The following is a 16160-nucleotide window of genomic DNA, read 5'->3' on the forward strand; positions in this document are numbered from 1 at the left end:
GTACAAATATATAATACATCATCTGTATATTGTATTGTGTGTTCATCACCCCAAGTCAAGTCTCCTTCCATTACCATTTATCCTTCCATTATCCTCTTTACCGCCCCCAACCTTCTTTTCCCTCCAGTAACCACCCATACTGTTGTCGGTCTATGAGTTTATATTTTTTAGAATTAAAAAAAATCACTTTGCAATTTGCTTTCAAGGAAAAAACTTTGTTCTATATAACCAAGTGATAAAATGTTTGGACATTATTTCAACATCTAAAGTTCAACATAATACATGGGTTCTGTTATTTCTTTGTGTTAAAATGTTCAACTAATTAGTGATTTCTTTTTACTGGTTGCTTTGAAAAAAATTTATATATGTAATTAACTTCCTCAACTTCAGCCCTTTCTAGAGTAATTTAACAAATATACCCATCACTGCAGGGACCACTGACTGATAGTCTTAGTGTGATTGGAGCAAATTCCAATATTATGCTTCCAGGGTGGATGGGGAGCAGGACCTGTGCTCCCTTCTGCCCTCCTGTCCACTCTCCTCCTCCACCCTGAGACACACAGATGATGTATTGCAGTCCTGGAACTGTCAGATCCTGGAGGAGCTTGAGAAACTAGAGAAAGGTGCCAAAAGCATGATTTCATAAGGTTTGACTTGAGATGGAGTCAACTTTCTTGAGCATCTTAAAATCACGTTTCATGAAATTTTATTTCACAGTGAAAGGGAGTGTAGAAGGCTTGGCCCTTGAAGACTGCCAGTTATGGATCGTTAAATCCAATAAGTGAATGTAAATCTAAAATGAAGAATTCCAACAAAAGATTTTGAAGTTGATTTCTTGTTTTAAACAGCAGAGCATTATTTGGGAGATAGCTAGAACTCTTTCCCAGAAGGGTTTGTTTATAAGACAGGCCTTAAAGTTATTAGGAAATGCTGAGTTTTAAAAAATGTAATATATATGGTTTTATTTAAATGACTGTGATAAAGTTGAAGGAAATGCTACATTAAGGAAAATTTATGGACTAGAGAAAGGACAAAATTCTGGAATTCAGCAACTACCTTCCAATGTGACATTTTATAGTTGAAGATTTAATTCTATAGAAATGTTTATAGAAATTACCAAAATGAATTATGTATCAATTATATATTATACTTGCATGTTATTTATTTTTAACTGAATAAAGAATAATGCATGCAGAAATCACCAGTTCTTATACTTAAAAATGCATGGTATTAATTTTTATTATAAAGTATTAATATTAAAGTATTATTATTAAAGTATAGCTATTCCTAACTATAGCTAAATATTAATCAAAGATGAGTATAATTTACACTTCCTTTGATGAATGGTATGGGTATAGAAGGCATTTTTACTAACATATCCTGCTATTTAGTGAAATCTTTTCTTTAATATTAAATTGCTAATTTTAGTTTCTCGGGCATATGGGAGAGTATTGTAAAATGATATTCCTCCATATTAAATGGATACCCATCTTCCTGCTGACTATTCACTTATGCCTAGTTGGCAAGAAGCACTATGGGGATGACTGACAGTCATGTCATTGTTTAGAAACAGCAGCATTTTGATTTTCTGTGGTTCACCGAGTTGGCAGTGACTTGCTAAAGTAACAAAATGTGGACACCCCTTAATCATCAGTGAATAAAGTAGGGCTGCAAACATTGAGTAATAGACTTAATTGAGGCAAGGTGACAGTGCCTTTTCTGAAAGTGAGCACGTCATTTTTCCTTATTTTTGTTGGTATTAGAGAACCATCCAAGGAAGTGTAAGGGGTAAAAGTATAGGAAAGGGGCGAAGCTGTGTGGAAAAGTTGCCTGTGGCCTGGGAAAATGCACCTTGTGTTTTGGTTCAGATGGATGCCCACTATAATCTCTCCACCTTTCCTGGTTCTCACGGAGGGGAAACTAAACTTAGCAATCCAGTTTTGTGGGAAGGAGCCAGGGCAAGGAGTGGAGGATAAACTAAAGGACAAAGGTCAACTTTAGAAAGCTGTTCTACCAGATCTTGCTCAGAAAACTATTCAGGTATTCAGAGACTGAGAAGAAAAGGAGATAGGTGGGATTAGCAGAATGAAAAAATTTAAAAGCCTAATGTTAAAAAAAATCTAGGGGGCCAAGAGAAGGAAGAATAAAGCAAAAATTCCTGTTTTTTTGTTTTGTTTTGTTTTGTTTTGTTTTTTGCATAAGTCAGGATTCATCTTCCATTCTCCTTATCTGATTCCTATTTAAAAATTTAAAGAATAAAATTCAATTTGGAGATGATCCCCTGTGTAATATTTTTGAAGATTTTGCTTCCCTTTTAACCTCCCATTCCCCCTTATTAGGACGCATGTCCTAAACAAATAACTAAATAAAAAGAAATATATCTCGGTTCATTTTGACATGGAATAAAGCTATAAAGCCAATCCATTAAATTACTTTTCTTTTTAAAATGTCTTGTTTTGAGAAAGGAGATAGTTTGGGCACAGGAAGGAATTCTAATCCATGATTCTTTGAAAAAAGGGAATATAAGAATTCTTTCCCTTATTCAGTCTTCTACCACCGACAGGGGGTCCAGTTCTTAAAGAGTACTTTACAAAAGAAGATTGTGATTTCAAAGCAAAATGGATTTGAAAAAATATACCTTGATGTTCAGGATGTAATGTGGAAAGGCAAAAAGAATGTTTCCCAACCTGAAAGCACACCCCACTGAAAGGCTTACCTTTTAATTGCCCGGTTTATAGCAAATTTGAGCTGCATTTTATGAAACCAAAGTGTGAAACTCCTTTAATGAGTAAGAAAAACTGTCCTGTTGTCAGGTATTCCTGACATTATACATCTGAATTTTAAGGGCTGTAATGGTTAGACATAAGTTGTAAAAGTTTTCTCTTATGTCTTTAAACTAACAAACTTTTTAAAGAGACTTTATTATCAATATGGACAATTCTAAAGATTGTATGGAGTTCATGGATATATTTTATCTTAAACTACTACTTTGTGGTTGTTGGAGAATGTACATTTTATTGTACATTCAAATTGGAATTTTGTCATTTTCTTTTTTTATTTCTCTCTAAAAACACTGTTTCTTCTTATGTTCAAGCTCTAATATATATTTATATATTCATACATAAATGTTGATATATATTTGTACACACACATATGAGCTTAAAATAAGTATTTTACTGATGCTTCTTGAAATGACAGTATTTTAAGAAGGAAATATGTTCATGTAAGTTCACATAAAATCTAAAGTCCTTTTTTTGGTTCACTGTTTAGGAAATTCTTGATAATTTAGAATCTTCCACAATGGAAAGTAAAGCATTCTGTCACAAAAGCAGGGAGGATGAGACACAAGGTCAAAGGGCATTTTAGAAACAAACAGCTGGGCCAGTTTATTTAAACAGATACAGGGATGGGGGAACTGACCTCTGTTTGACTTATAGTGGGAGGAGCAAGAATGTCATTTTATTACTTTGCCCAGAAGGAAAATGTTTTTGTATCTGAATTCACCCCGAAGCCATCTAAACACATGGCTTTGCTGTATGTAGTATACTTCCAAAGAGAGTGCATATAAGATAGTCTAGGATAATGATAAAATACACTAAAGAGAATCAAATGTTCAGATGGTTTTAAGATCAAAGAGAGCATGTTTTAAAAAATAAAATATTTGGTTATTAGTTATTTTTAGATAAAGATATCTATCGTGACCCCAGATAACAGTGTATTTCATATAAGTATAGGAATTGTAATCTGGTAACATTCTGAGAGTTTATGATGTCCTGTATGAGTTGATAAAGTTTTCAAAAATGAGAAGTTCTAAGTATGTAGTTCAGACAAAGTGACTAGGTGTTCTTGGGTTTTCAGTGTTTTATTATTTTTTATTTTATTTAATGAAATATCTTCATGTGTACATATCCTAACGGTAGCCTACATTGGTGTTGTCAATAATAACAACCGGTTATTGCCACCAAAAGAAAAGCAACAATACCTAGTATCTGGGGGCCTGTAGTTGAGAGGCTGTGGTGAGGTGTTTAGTTGCTACCTGGGGACCAGAGCAGGGCTAGCATAACAGCATTTAGTGTTGTCCACTGAAGACCTTCAGAGGCACACAGACAAACCTCAGCATAGTGAGCAGAGCGCGGGCCAAATGATGAATGGACTCAACATCCTAGAACAACTCACATCCTAGAATGGCATTGTTAAGAAGCACAGATGTGTAACCTAAGGAGAAGAGGGGAGAAGCCAATGGAGCATGATGGCTATAGTTTAACTATTTGAAAGGCAATCCTGAAGAAGTAATATTTAAGTTGTTTAAATTACCCCCAAGAAGTCATCCTGGTGAAAGCACTTGAGATCAAGTGAAGCGGGAGCGGCTGACAGTTGCCTGGCCCATAGAATGAGTGGGCTCTCAGGTAAGGTGGCAAGTATGGTATTAGAAACAGCCCAGCAGAGGGTACCCCTCTTGATACCCTTTACATGGGGTTATAAAGAGTGAAAGCAAGTCAGTGATCAAGCTAGGTGACCATTAAAGCCCCTGCCAAAACCGAGGTGTGATTTTTCTATCATTCCTTGGGTTTAACAGTCATGGATTCAAACTTGAGTTGGTTGTTATGAATTGGTCTTTGGAAATCTGAATATACAGATGGGAAGGAGGCAAGCTATGGAATATGGATAACTCAAGCCACCAAATCTTCTTATTCATAGTTTTATCTTTGTCTATATGCACTAGCAATACAGTCATCAAAATCCCCAATCTACAAAATGTTCAGTCATGCTTATTCTTGGAATCAACAATAGAGTTGTTGCCAGTGTTGACTGGCTCAAAACCAGCTCATTTAAAAATATCTGTGTACCTCAGAATATTCTAGATGGGTGGCACAGTAGTGGCCATGCTCTGCTTAGGACATTAGAGAGGCGGGTACTTGATACTATTCGCCAGCTGTCTGTCACTCAGCAAATTATTAACATCTCTTGGGTAACATGTGACCTCAAATAAGTCATTTAATTTATCAGAGCTGTGGCTTCTCATTTGTTAAAAAAGTGATCTTCCTATTTTTAGATAAATAGTTTAAATCATATCCACAAAATATTATGTTTTAAAAAGGACTTTTAAAAAAGTTACCAAGCAGACTTCCTTCACCCTAAGACTATGGACAGTAGCATAGATAAAGAGTTGATTTTTGGTATCTTTACCTAGATTAGTTACTATGAAAATTACTTTTGGTATATGCAGAAAATTAATATTAAATAATTTTCTAATTGGTCATGCAGTGAAGGCAGCTAATGAAAAGGCAGATTTTTTTTTCATTTTAATTGGTTATTTCACATGGTGTTTGTGCTACACCTGTGCTTATAATGAGAATGGAGAATTAATCTAACCTTCTGCTCACATGATTCCAATTTTCATGGTTTATACAAGATAATGATAACCTGATTTGCAACACAATTTGTTTTAGATCTGTGCTTTAAATATTTTTATTAGCAGTTCAGGGACTTCATATACAAGAACTGATATAATAAGTATTGCCAATAAGAGTTAGCACTAACAGTGTCCTTTTAGTTAGATTCCACTGTCATTATTTATTTTAATTAGTTCTCAGATAATGGAAAGACATAAGAAGGTAAGATATTGAGAATCTTCAAATGTCATGGAGTTTTCATTTTTATTCTAAAAACCTGCCCCTGTCTGTTTAATGAATTGGTTTTGGGGAATTATTTTCCTACCTGAAGAGGAGAGACTTACAAACTAGAATTCATACTGGACTGTGGATCCTTTAATTATTAATAGTGAATTATTAAACTTTTTACTGTATTTTTATGTGCTGCTCATGTTCAGTATATTCAAATCTGAATTGAATTGAGAACTAAAAGCACTTTACTATTTCAGAATCTATGTCCTGTTCATTTTCTGTATTTGATATGTAACTCTTAGTATTAGGCAGTATAAATGGATCTTAAGAGTTAGAAATTTCATGAGTATGACTTTGGAGAGTGTGTATTAACCACTTTTTTATTTTTCCAGTGGCTAATCACTTTTGTATGGGCAACAAAAGTTGTACAAAATAAATCTTAAGACAATTAAGTGACTTAAATATCTTAATAAGATGTTTATTATAAATTTTCAGGTCTAGCTGGAGAAAGCAAGATTATAAGTTCAGTTACTGTATAGCTGTGACCTCGCCTTGACCTCAGACTTTACATAAAGAGCAAAAAAAAAAAAAAAAAGCCACCCAAAGAAATCTCTACAAGGAATGCGTTTCTCTGAAGTCCCCAGCAGTGTGAGTTAGTGGTGATAAACTCCAGACATTCTCTCATTTGATGGTGTGCTGCCATCCCAGTTCATTATCTTAATAGTGGGCATTAAAATAGAATTAGGTTTGCAAGAGGTAGGGAAGGTTTCGATAAAAATTGTAAAAAAGAAGTCAGAGAACGTAAGATTGAAATGTCACTAATTAGGAGAGGTAACGGATGCCCTTATGGACATCTCGCGCTCCCCACCAAATATCCCCCCCCTTGCAATTGAAGAGAGTGGTGGCTGGTATTGTTTCCTGAAAATTCTGCTAATTCCCCCATGAAAAGATGAAATGGAAGTGTCCAACTGTGGTAAAACAGGCAAACATAAATCAACTCAGAAACCCCAAGCCTGTGTACTCAAAGGTCACTGGGGGTTACAGGTTTTGCAGCATCTGAAACTGCACAGTGAGCAGGGGAGAGCCACGCTGCCAGGATCTAGCTTTGCTCTTACTGTGATCCATCTTCTCTTCCTCCACCTCCCCCACCGCTTTTTGGGTTTGGTTTTGTCTTAAGGAATAATGATTTGCTCTACTTTCTTGGTTACAGGTTTATAAATGCCCGGAGAAGAATAGTGCAGCCCATGATAGACCAGTCCAACCGAGCAGGCAAGTCCCCCATAGTGACTGTATTCAAGTCACGCAAGCGAAAGCCATCCTCAAGCCATTCACCGGGAGGTCCGATACCTGGTAAATAAACTGGGAGTGAGTGCTAGGAGCGCCTGGCAATTAAAATGAAACCGGTTTAGTTTCATAACAACACTAATCAATTTAACATCATTATAAAAATGTTTGGAGAAGGTGGAAAAAAAAAAAAGCCGACAGAGAAAAGTAACTCTTAAATCATTACAATGCGCAGTTACAATATTCTTTGTACACATTCAATATATTAATGTTATTTTTTTTTCTGAGTTTGCCTTCCCAGCTCTTTCTGCTACTATGACCACTCCCTGGTGCATGGCTTGGTGTGGAATTGCTGTAAACTTTATTACCTGTCAAAAGGGCAAAGGGGTCAGGATCGCTTGTGGGACTCAGTAAAGTTCAAAGACATTCAATGAGGTAGAGCTTTTGTGTGCTTTAATAACCCAAGGCAGCTTACTTCTGAAGCAGCTTTTCATGTACAGTTAAAACATGGGATTCAGGTAGTGGTATAAATACACGATTCCTTTTCTCAGGCCTTCTCCTGTTAATATCCATCTTCTGGTGTTCAACTTTTTTTAAAAAAAAACAACAATAGCTTTTTGTGTTTTAATCAGAGCTTAAAATGGCAATACGTCTATGGGATCACAACTTGCAGATCTAAAAATCCAAGAAACAGCTTTCTGGGATTTGTTTTTGTATTGCAATATACCAATGAGATTAACAACAATTTTTACTAGGGGTGGTGTGAATCTGTACTTTCTTTACAAAACACTCTCTCATCTCACAGAGAGCACTATGAAAAACCATGGTAAACACCACATTGAGTCACTACATATTTAGTCATATTCCCATAATTTTTTTTCCTTTCAACAACTATTGTGTGATCGCCAGACAAAAACCCAAACATGAACTTTCTGTATCCTCACTATTCTTTGAACAGTGTTTTAAAACTTGGTCACAGGTATGTAGAGCTGAAATTTAACTTGGAGTGTTTTAAAATTATATCTGCCTGGTATGATCTCTCTCTCTCTCTCTCTCTCTCTCTCTCTCTCTCTGGCTATTCTCTCTTGGAAACTGTTATTAAGAACCTGTGTTCTGCACTTTTGTAGTAAGTCAAGGAACACCTTATAACCCCGATGGACAGCCAATGGGAGGTTTCGTAATGGACGGTCAGCAACACATGGGCATCAGGGCACCAGGTAAGACTGTTTTGTGGTTGCTTTTCATTTGTAACTCCAAGAGTGTCACCCCCCATCAGCCCAGGTAAAGTCACTTCATCCTTTGCTGTTATCTCAAGCTGCCTGCCTTGCCTGCCATCTGTGCATCTAAGATATTGCAGAGGGGAAGCCAGGATCTTTACGCACTGAAGATCTCACTGTTTCTCAACCCTCTGGAACCTGTTTTTTTTTTTTTAAAGGGTCTTTTGGCACTATCTGTTGACTTTGCTCATTTTCTGGCCTCTTCTTGGATTTTTATCTCCCTTCTAGGACCTATGAGTGGAATGGGCATGAATATGGGCATGGAGGGGCAGTGGCACTACATGTAACCTTCATCTAGTTAACCAATCGCAAAGCCAGGGGGAAGTAAGTACAAATGGGGTCTTTGTTTTCACTTTGTCCTAGGAATATTTTTCCTCTTGCATTTTCTTACGTTCTCCTTGCCCATAGCTTCATGCTTGTTCATTCCTTTCCATTAAACTCCTGGTTTCTTGCTTCCTTCATTTTCTCCTTGGTTGCGATCAAGCTTTTAAGCTTATAAATGCTGTGTATGATGTACATTTATCCTGTGTATTGCTATTATACAGTACTGACCACATGACAAAATAAGAAACAGTCAGGAGGTGGGGGAGTGGGTTGTCATAGCAACAGACTGATTTGCAAAATGTAAGCAGTCTGCAGCAGTGCAAGGAGAGGAAAGAGCATGTCCCCAAAGTGTCATAAATCTGTCTAACCGCAGTTGATGCATGAGTTACATTTCTACACTAACCTGCAAGACACTGCAAAGCCAAACAGAGACTTCTTTTAGGGAAATAAACACTAGCTTTACTTAGGGTAAGTAAAGGCATATTTTGAGCTTCAGTCAACTAAACTTTGATTTTTTTTTCTTAGTTTATTCCTTTGTCTGTCCATCATAATGGGATTACGTGTGGCAATGGAAAAAGGGAGAATACAAAATAGAGGTGTGCTCAGCAGGCTGCAGGGCTTAGCCCAGGCTAATTGACTATATCCAAATTAAGTATGCCATCACTTGCAGTGTGACAAATGGATTTGACTTATTCAGTATACAAAAATAGAGATCATTAATGCAATCTTCAGTGGCAGGCCTCGTGAAGTGGGCCTAGGAAAACTGTCCCAGATTCTTGCTCTTGCATTTTCTCTCCTAAAAAGACACTCCAGCAATTCGTGTTCAAACAAGTAAGACTGTTTTGAACACCAAAGCTCTTGTTCACTTCCTAAATTACCCCTAATAGCATTGCTCTAGTTTTGTTTCTGAAATTAAAAGCAGTTAAGTCCAAGTCTTGGTTGTATCTCTGATTATATTAACACACTATTTAAAAGCACTGCTGAGGCCAAGGATAATTCGTATTGGTCTTCCTCTCCGGGTGTGAGTCAAATATAAGTTTAACAATTAGCTCCCGAAAACATTCCACTGAGCTCGGGAATGCAACAGTCTTATTACCTCATCATGGAATTCTCTAGCTTAGTTAATTTAAATATTGTTTCTTAGTTTCTGGGTCAATTAAATTTAAATGATGTATTTTATGCTTCGTGACCAATTAAATTAATAGGTTATTACAAAAAATATTATCATCTTTTTTGATTAAAGAGCTGTGGGTACAGTATATTTTATAAGCAATTTTCATTAGTTCAAAAATGTTCCTTTAGGCTAGATTAAGCAGCCATTCATTGCTAGAGCCTGGAGACCTTATTCGAAGGTGTTCATCGCATTCACAGTGCACTATTACTTAGAACTAAAGCCAATTGAACCTACTTAGCAATAGTGTTATGCCTTTCACCCTTGATGATTATGGAGCTTATAGCTCTCAGAAACAATACACCTGTCAGTTTCCATCAACTATAGCAATCCATGCAGAAGACAAGAGGCCCCTCAAAGCAGGAGGGGTATTGTTTTAGGTCCAATTTTTCTTATTGTTCTCAAAAGCATTGTAAGGTGGACAGGGTTTTGTGAAGGCTTTCTTTCCCCCAGCTCTAAGAAGCCATGAGGAAGGAATTCATTGATAACTGTTATTGTTTTGTCTCCATTTTTCAAAAGTACAGGTTTAGCTAAGTAATCAGCCTTAATGAGAGCCTGGCCAGTTAGTTGCATGCAAGATGTTTCCTGACCAGCGTGGGGTCCTCTTGTGTTCTTGGTAGAGAATGTTTTCGGGGAACAAAAGTGCTTCTTCAGACCAGACCTCAAATAACCGTTTTATTTTTTAAAAATAAATATGACCTCAGTAGGTTGACTTGATCACAGTGACAATAAAAGGAAAATAGTTGAGAAAAATGTGAGTTTCCAGCAAAACAGCTCTCATTTTATTTTCTGCTGTGTGAATCAAAAGAACACTTTACAGAGCCATGTTCCCTTCATCACCATGTCCCCTGGCTTTTGTAGGATTGCCATAGCCAGAACCACACTATTGCTTTTTCATAATATTTTCTTTTTGTTTGTTTTTTCTTTTGAATTTCTACAGGGCTGCAAAGTATGCCAGGGGAATATGTAGCCCGGGGTGGTCCAATGGGTGTGAGTATGGGACAGCCAAGTTATACCCAACCCCAGATGCCCCCCCATCCTGCTCAGCTGCGTCATGGGCCCCCCATGCATACGTACATTCCTGGACACCCTCACCACCCAACAGTGATGATGCATGGAGGACCGCCCCACCCTGGAATGCCAATGTCAGCATCAAGCCCCACGGTTCTTAATACAGGAGACCCGACAATGAGTGGACAAGTCATGGACATTCATGCTCAGTAGCTTAAGGGAATATGCATTGTCTGCAATGGTGACTGATTTCAAATCATGTTTTTTCTGCAATGACTGTGGAGTTCCATTCTTGGCATCTACTTTGGACCAAGGAGCATCCCTAATTCTTCATAGGGACTCTTAAAAAGCAGGAAATACCAACTGAAGTCAATTTGGGGGACATGCTAAATAACTATATAAGACATTAAGAGAACAAAGAGTGAAATATTGTAAATGCTATTATACTGTTATCCATATTACGTTGTTTCTTATAGATTTTTTAAGAAAAATGTGAAATTTTTCCACACTATGTGTGTTGTTTCCATAGCTCTTCACTTCCTCCAGAAGCCTCCTTACATTAAAAAGCCTTACAGTTATCCTGCAAGGGACAGGAAGGTCTGATTTGCAGGATTTTTAGAGCATTAAAATCACTATCAGGCAGAAGAATCTTTCTTCTTGCCTAGGATTTCAGCCATGAGCGTGCTCTCTCTCTCTCTCTCTCTCTCTCTCTCTCTCTCTCTCTCTCTCTCTCTCTCTCTCTCTCTCTCTCCCTCTCTCTCCTTCTCTCTAGCCTGGGGCTTGAATTTGCATGTCTAATTCATTTACTCACCATATTTGAATTGGCCTGAACAGATGTAAATCGGGAAGGATGGGAAAAACTGCAGTCATCAACAATGATTAATCAGCTGTTGCAGGCAGTGTCTTAAGGAGACTGGTAGGAGGAGGCATGGAAACCGAAAGGCCGTGTGTTTAGAAGCCTAATTGTCACATCAAGCATCATTGTCCCCATGCAACAACCACCACCTTATACATCACTTCCTGTTTTATGCAGCTCAAAAACATAGACTGAAGATTTATTTTTAATATGTTGACTTTATTTCTGAGCAAAGCATCGGTCATGTGTGTATTTTTCCATAGTCCCACCTTGGAGCATTTATGTAGACATTGTAAATAAATTTTGTGCAAAAAGGACTGGAAAAATGAACTGTATTATTGCAATTTTTTTTGTAAAAGTAGCAGTTTGGTATGAGTTGGCATGCATACAAGATTTACTAAGTGGGATAAGCTAATTATACTTTTTTGTTGTGGATAAACAAATGCTTGTTGATAGCCTTTTTCTATCAAGAAACCAAGGAGCTAATTATTAATAACAATCATTGCACACTGAGTCTTAGCGTTTCTGACGGAAACAGTTTGGATTGTATAATAACGCCAAGCCCAGTTGTAGTCGTTTGAGTGCAGTAATGAAATCTGAATCTAAAATAAAAACAAGATTATTTTTGTCATGCTGACTCCACTGCTTGAAAAATGTGTTTACTGCCCCCCCAAAAAATTTTTTGATGATCAATGCAGTAAATATAAAAATTAATTTTGGCTCCCTAAGATATATACGTATTGGAAAATTTTAACTACAAAGTAAATTATTTAATAATAGTTACTGATTTCTTTAAGCTGACTTAATGAACTCCTAATATCAGCAAATTTAAGGCCTAAGGGCACTAACCTAACTGTAGACTCAGATTACATTCAACAAAATTACTCATCTAATATCAGTGAAATTATTCTTGCTCATAATGGCAAACCAAGTACAGAGTTAAGTCTTTTACTAAGGATGTTACCTATGATGAGCAGTAGATGTTTATTAGGAAATTAACTATGTGAATTGAAGAGGCCAGACTTCAAAATCTAATTTTTATAAATATGCTCTATGTTCTCATTGGATAAAACTGGTTATTAACTAATTTTCCAGAACAGCTGTACAGAATTTCTGCATGGCAGCCAGCTAAATGGTACAAAATAACATGTTTAAGCTGGAATAGCTTATAATTTTATTTAAATAAAATTGCTGCTATAAAAGTGCTTCCCAAAGCTAAGGAAAATACACAAATATTTTAATTAAGGCAAATTCGCTTTTAAAAATCAGCCTTGAAGCGGTGATTGCTTTGTAAACAAAGGATGGGTTGGAGGAGAGCGCCTTAAACTCAAGTCTGACATTCAGGCCCGCGCCACTCTATAAACCCGCCCTGAACAATTCTATTTTCTATTTGAAAAGGGAAACCAGCTGTGGGTTGGCTTTACTAGGTGACATGTGATTGACTGACTCACCTGCGGGAGCAGCAGTGCGCACTCTCACCTTTTGTTTATGGGGCCTTGTGTCTAAACACGTGGGCGCGCGGATGGAGAGTCAGACTCAGCCTTCCTCAGCGCGCCCCCTCCCCGCACAGCGCCCCCCACTCCACCCCGCCCCCACCCCATATATGGAATTGTTTAAATTTCCCCATCGGGCCCGGTGGCAATTCTTCTACATAAATAGTCCATAGTAGTGAAATACTTCTCTTTTGATAGGTGGTTACTAGCCGTTAACAACCATTTATTTACTTTAAAAATTAATAACAAACTTTATAAACTAACCATCCATGCGCCCCTCCTCCCCAGTACATGCCTGGGTAAGTTGGTTATTTTCTGCCTTTATTCTTGAGGAAGCTCTGGCCGGGTGGGGGAGGGAAAGGAACGGGAGGAGGTAGGGGGTGAGAGAGCTAGGGAGGGAGGGCAGAAGGGAGAGAGAGAGGGAGAGAGAGAGAGAGAGAGAGAGAAAGAGGGAGAGAGGGAGAATGCGCGCAGAAGGTACACGTGAAGAGGAATTAGGGAATATGGAGGCTATGAAAATCAAGATAATTATTGTCCAGTGAATTAGAAAAAAAATAAAACAAAACTGTGTTCTTTCCCTGCGTTCCCCCCTCTGTGTGATGGTTTTGTGATGGTCTTGCTCTCTGCAGGTCTTTTTCTCCCCTGCCTGACACCCCCACCTCCCCCTTATTGCTATTTTAGCTCTTCCTCTTGTAAATTTCAGAGCCAGCTCTGAGGTTGTGGAGGACACTCATTCGAAAGAGGGAAATAATAGAGGTGCTGAGAGGATTTTTGCTGTTTCTTAAAAGGGAAAAACAAAACGCCCTCTTCTAAACAAGGGCACACAAGTGTACCTGCTTTTTAGTTTTACTTAGGGGGGAGGGGCACTGGCTGAACGAGACTACTTTTTAGTGTGATTTAAATATTTTCCAAAAAAAATCAAAAATATTTTACCCTATCATATTTAATCAGTTGTAATTATAACACATTCGAAATGAATAATATGTCTTGACAGTATTTTTATTGTTATTGTTCCTCGCATGATGTTCGACTGCTTTAGAAGCACAGGAAAGAGAAGTAAACGCGCTACAAATGGGGAATTACCCTCGTTTAGCATTAAAATTCATTTAGATAAAATTGCCACAAACATTTAAATGGGAAGATTAGTTCCCCCTCACGCCTTATTGCACTCGCTCAATGGTTCCGTTAAGAACATTTTACACGTTGGAAATTCCGTCTTCTCAGACGGCTTGCTGTTTCCTAGTTACCCACATTCAAAGCACAGGCAGCAGCAAAGGCGGCCGCCGCCGCCGCCGCCGCCGCCGCCGCCGCCGCCGCAGCAGCAGCAGGAAAAAAAAAAAAAAAAAAAAAGTTTTGGCAACTGGTCTGCAATTCATCCGCTGCTGGCCCAGCCCCCCCAGGCCCACAGCAGCCCCCCCCCCCCACCCATCACCTTTCCCCACTCCTACCTCTTCTCCCCTCCCTCCTCCCCATTCTGTCACTTGCAGAGTCCTGTCTTGGTTGCTTAGTTGTTTAGTATCTGTATACAATGTTAAACCATTTGTATAAAATGCAGAGAAATATGAAACAGCCAGTCTGCCTCTCTCCCGGCCTCCCCTTCTCCCTCTTCTGTTCCGAACTGAAGGTTTCGTTTGAGAGTGCTGAGCTTCTCACATCTCCTACTCTGAGCCCACAGGCACGTTTTCTTGGCTTTCCTTTCTGCCAGGACATTTCCAGGAACTTCACCACGGCTGCTTGCTTGTATTAGGAACGTGTGAAAGAATTAGTTTGAAGAGTCCATGCAACGTCTAGCTTCTCCCTCTGCTCTTTCTCCCTCCCTCCCTCCCTCCCTCTCCCTCCTCTCCCTTTCTACTCCCCCTCCCCCTTCCCCCCTTTCTCCCCCTCCCCTCGCAGGGCCGCAGGAAAAGAAGAATGTCGGCTTCGACTGCCATCTTTTGGGGATTCGGAAAAACGACTCGGTAGGAACCGGAGGCAGGCGGAGGAGCTGAGAGGGTGGGAGGGAAACCCCCTTATTATCCCGTGTCGGAACTGGCTCCCTTAATCTGATGCTTAAATATTTGATGTGGAAAAATTACCCATAAAATTAGTTACTAACAATTTCAAATTGAAATCACTTATCGAATTATAAACGCATTAAAGCTGTATGGATGGTATTAGGAGTTCCTCGGGAGGCCACGGGGGTCTCCTGGCGGTGCGCCCCCGTCGGCGAGTTTCGCCCCGGGGAGAGGCACTCCCGCAGAGCCCGGGGAGGGGCTGGGCAGGGCGGATCGGGCGCCCCGGTCCCCGCCGGACGCCGAGCAGGCAGCCAGGCCCCGGCGAGGCTCAGGCTCGCTGGGCTTGCGGGGCGGAGGAGAGGGAGGGGAAGGAGCGGCGAGGGGAGGCTCGAACCTGGGGGCAGAGGCGCCTCCCCGGAAACTTCGCAGGGAAGTCGGGAGGTTTCGGAAAAGGAAAAACACAGCCCGATCCGCGCCCTCCTGACAGCGTCTCCCTCGAGGCGCGCAGACTTTGCGCTCAGCCTCGGCTGCTGTGTGCAGCGCCCCCCGAAGTCGGCGAGAGGGGAGGCGGGGGTGGGGGGTGGGCAGATGCCGGTGGCCCCAGGCTAGGCCGGGCTCCGCGCCCCGAGAGAAAATCACGCAGCTGCGTGGCGTCCTGGCCAGGACACGGCTGCCCTTCCTCCGGTGACGCACCAAACCCAGGCCTGCGCCTGGGTGCTGGGGCGCACAGGTCGCTACCCAGCCCCCCCCCCCCCCCCGCCCCCCTAGTGCCGGGCGGGGCGGCTGCAGCACTTCCAGGAGCCTCCTACATCCTCCCCACACAACCTGAGAGTCCAGTCTACGGGGGCTGCTGACTTTGTCTCTGGAGAGAAGGCAACCTCGGAAAGGCACCTACTAGAGGACCGCGGGCCCCCCTCCCTCAGAACGCTTGGGGGTGCTTTGTCAGAGGCTTCTCGACGAGCTCTGTTCCAGAATCCCACAGGAGCTCTGGGGACCAGACTCTGAGAGCCTGCGGCCCAGAGGGCACTTGGGACCTGGGCAGAGCCCACCTAGGAGCCACAGTAGGGGAGCCGTGGACAGCACCCCCGTGCCTCAGGCAGGAGCTCCTGGGCATCATTTAAAAACC

At 40.2% G+C, this 16160-nt stretch overlaps 1 protein-coding gene across 2 annotated transcripts in view; it reads left to right on the top strand.

The window, feature by feature from the left end:
• MEIS1 (Meis homeobox 1) overlaps nucleotides 1-12406 on the top strand; it is a 133860-nt gene extending 121454 nt beyond the window's left edge. Inside the window, exons 10-13 of one of the 2 annotated variants that reach the window (XM_079791824.1) lie at nucleotides 6835-6897; nucleotides 8040-8125; nucleotides 8414-8509; nucleotides 10621-10760. In XM_079791824.1, the coding sequence (XP_079647950.1) occupies nucleotides 6835-6897; nucleotides 8040-8125; nucleotides 8414-8472 (208 nt within the window). In that variant the 3' untranslated portion in view covers nucleotides 8473-8509; nucleotides 10621-10760. Of the gene's footprint in view, nucleotides 1-6834; nucleotides 6898-8039; nucleotides 8126-8413; nucleotides 8510-10620 lie in introns of both variants that reach the window. The other variant, XM_079791823.1, reaches the window with a different exon arrangement.
• The last annotated feature ends 3754 nt before the right edge of the window (nucleotides 12407-16160 follow it).

This window comes from Cnephaeus nilssonii (assembly GCF_951640355.1).
Source record: "Cnephaeus nilssonii genome assembly, chromosome: 15".
Taxonomy (NCBI): domain Eukaryota; kingdom Metazoa; phylum Chordata; class Mammalia; order Chiroptera; family Vespertilionidae; genus Cnephaeus; species Cnephaeus nilssonii.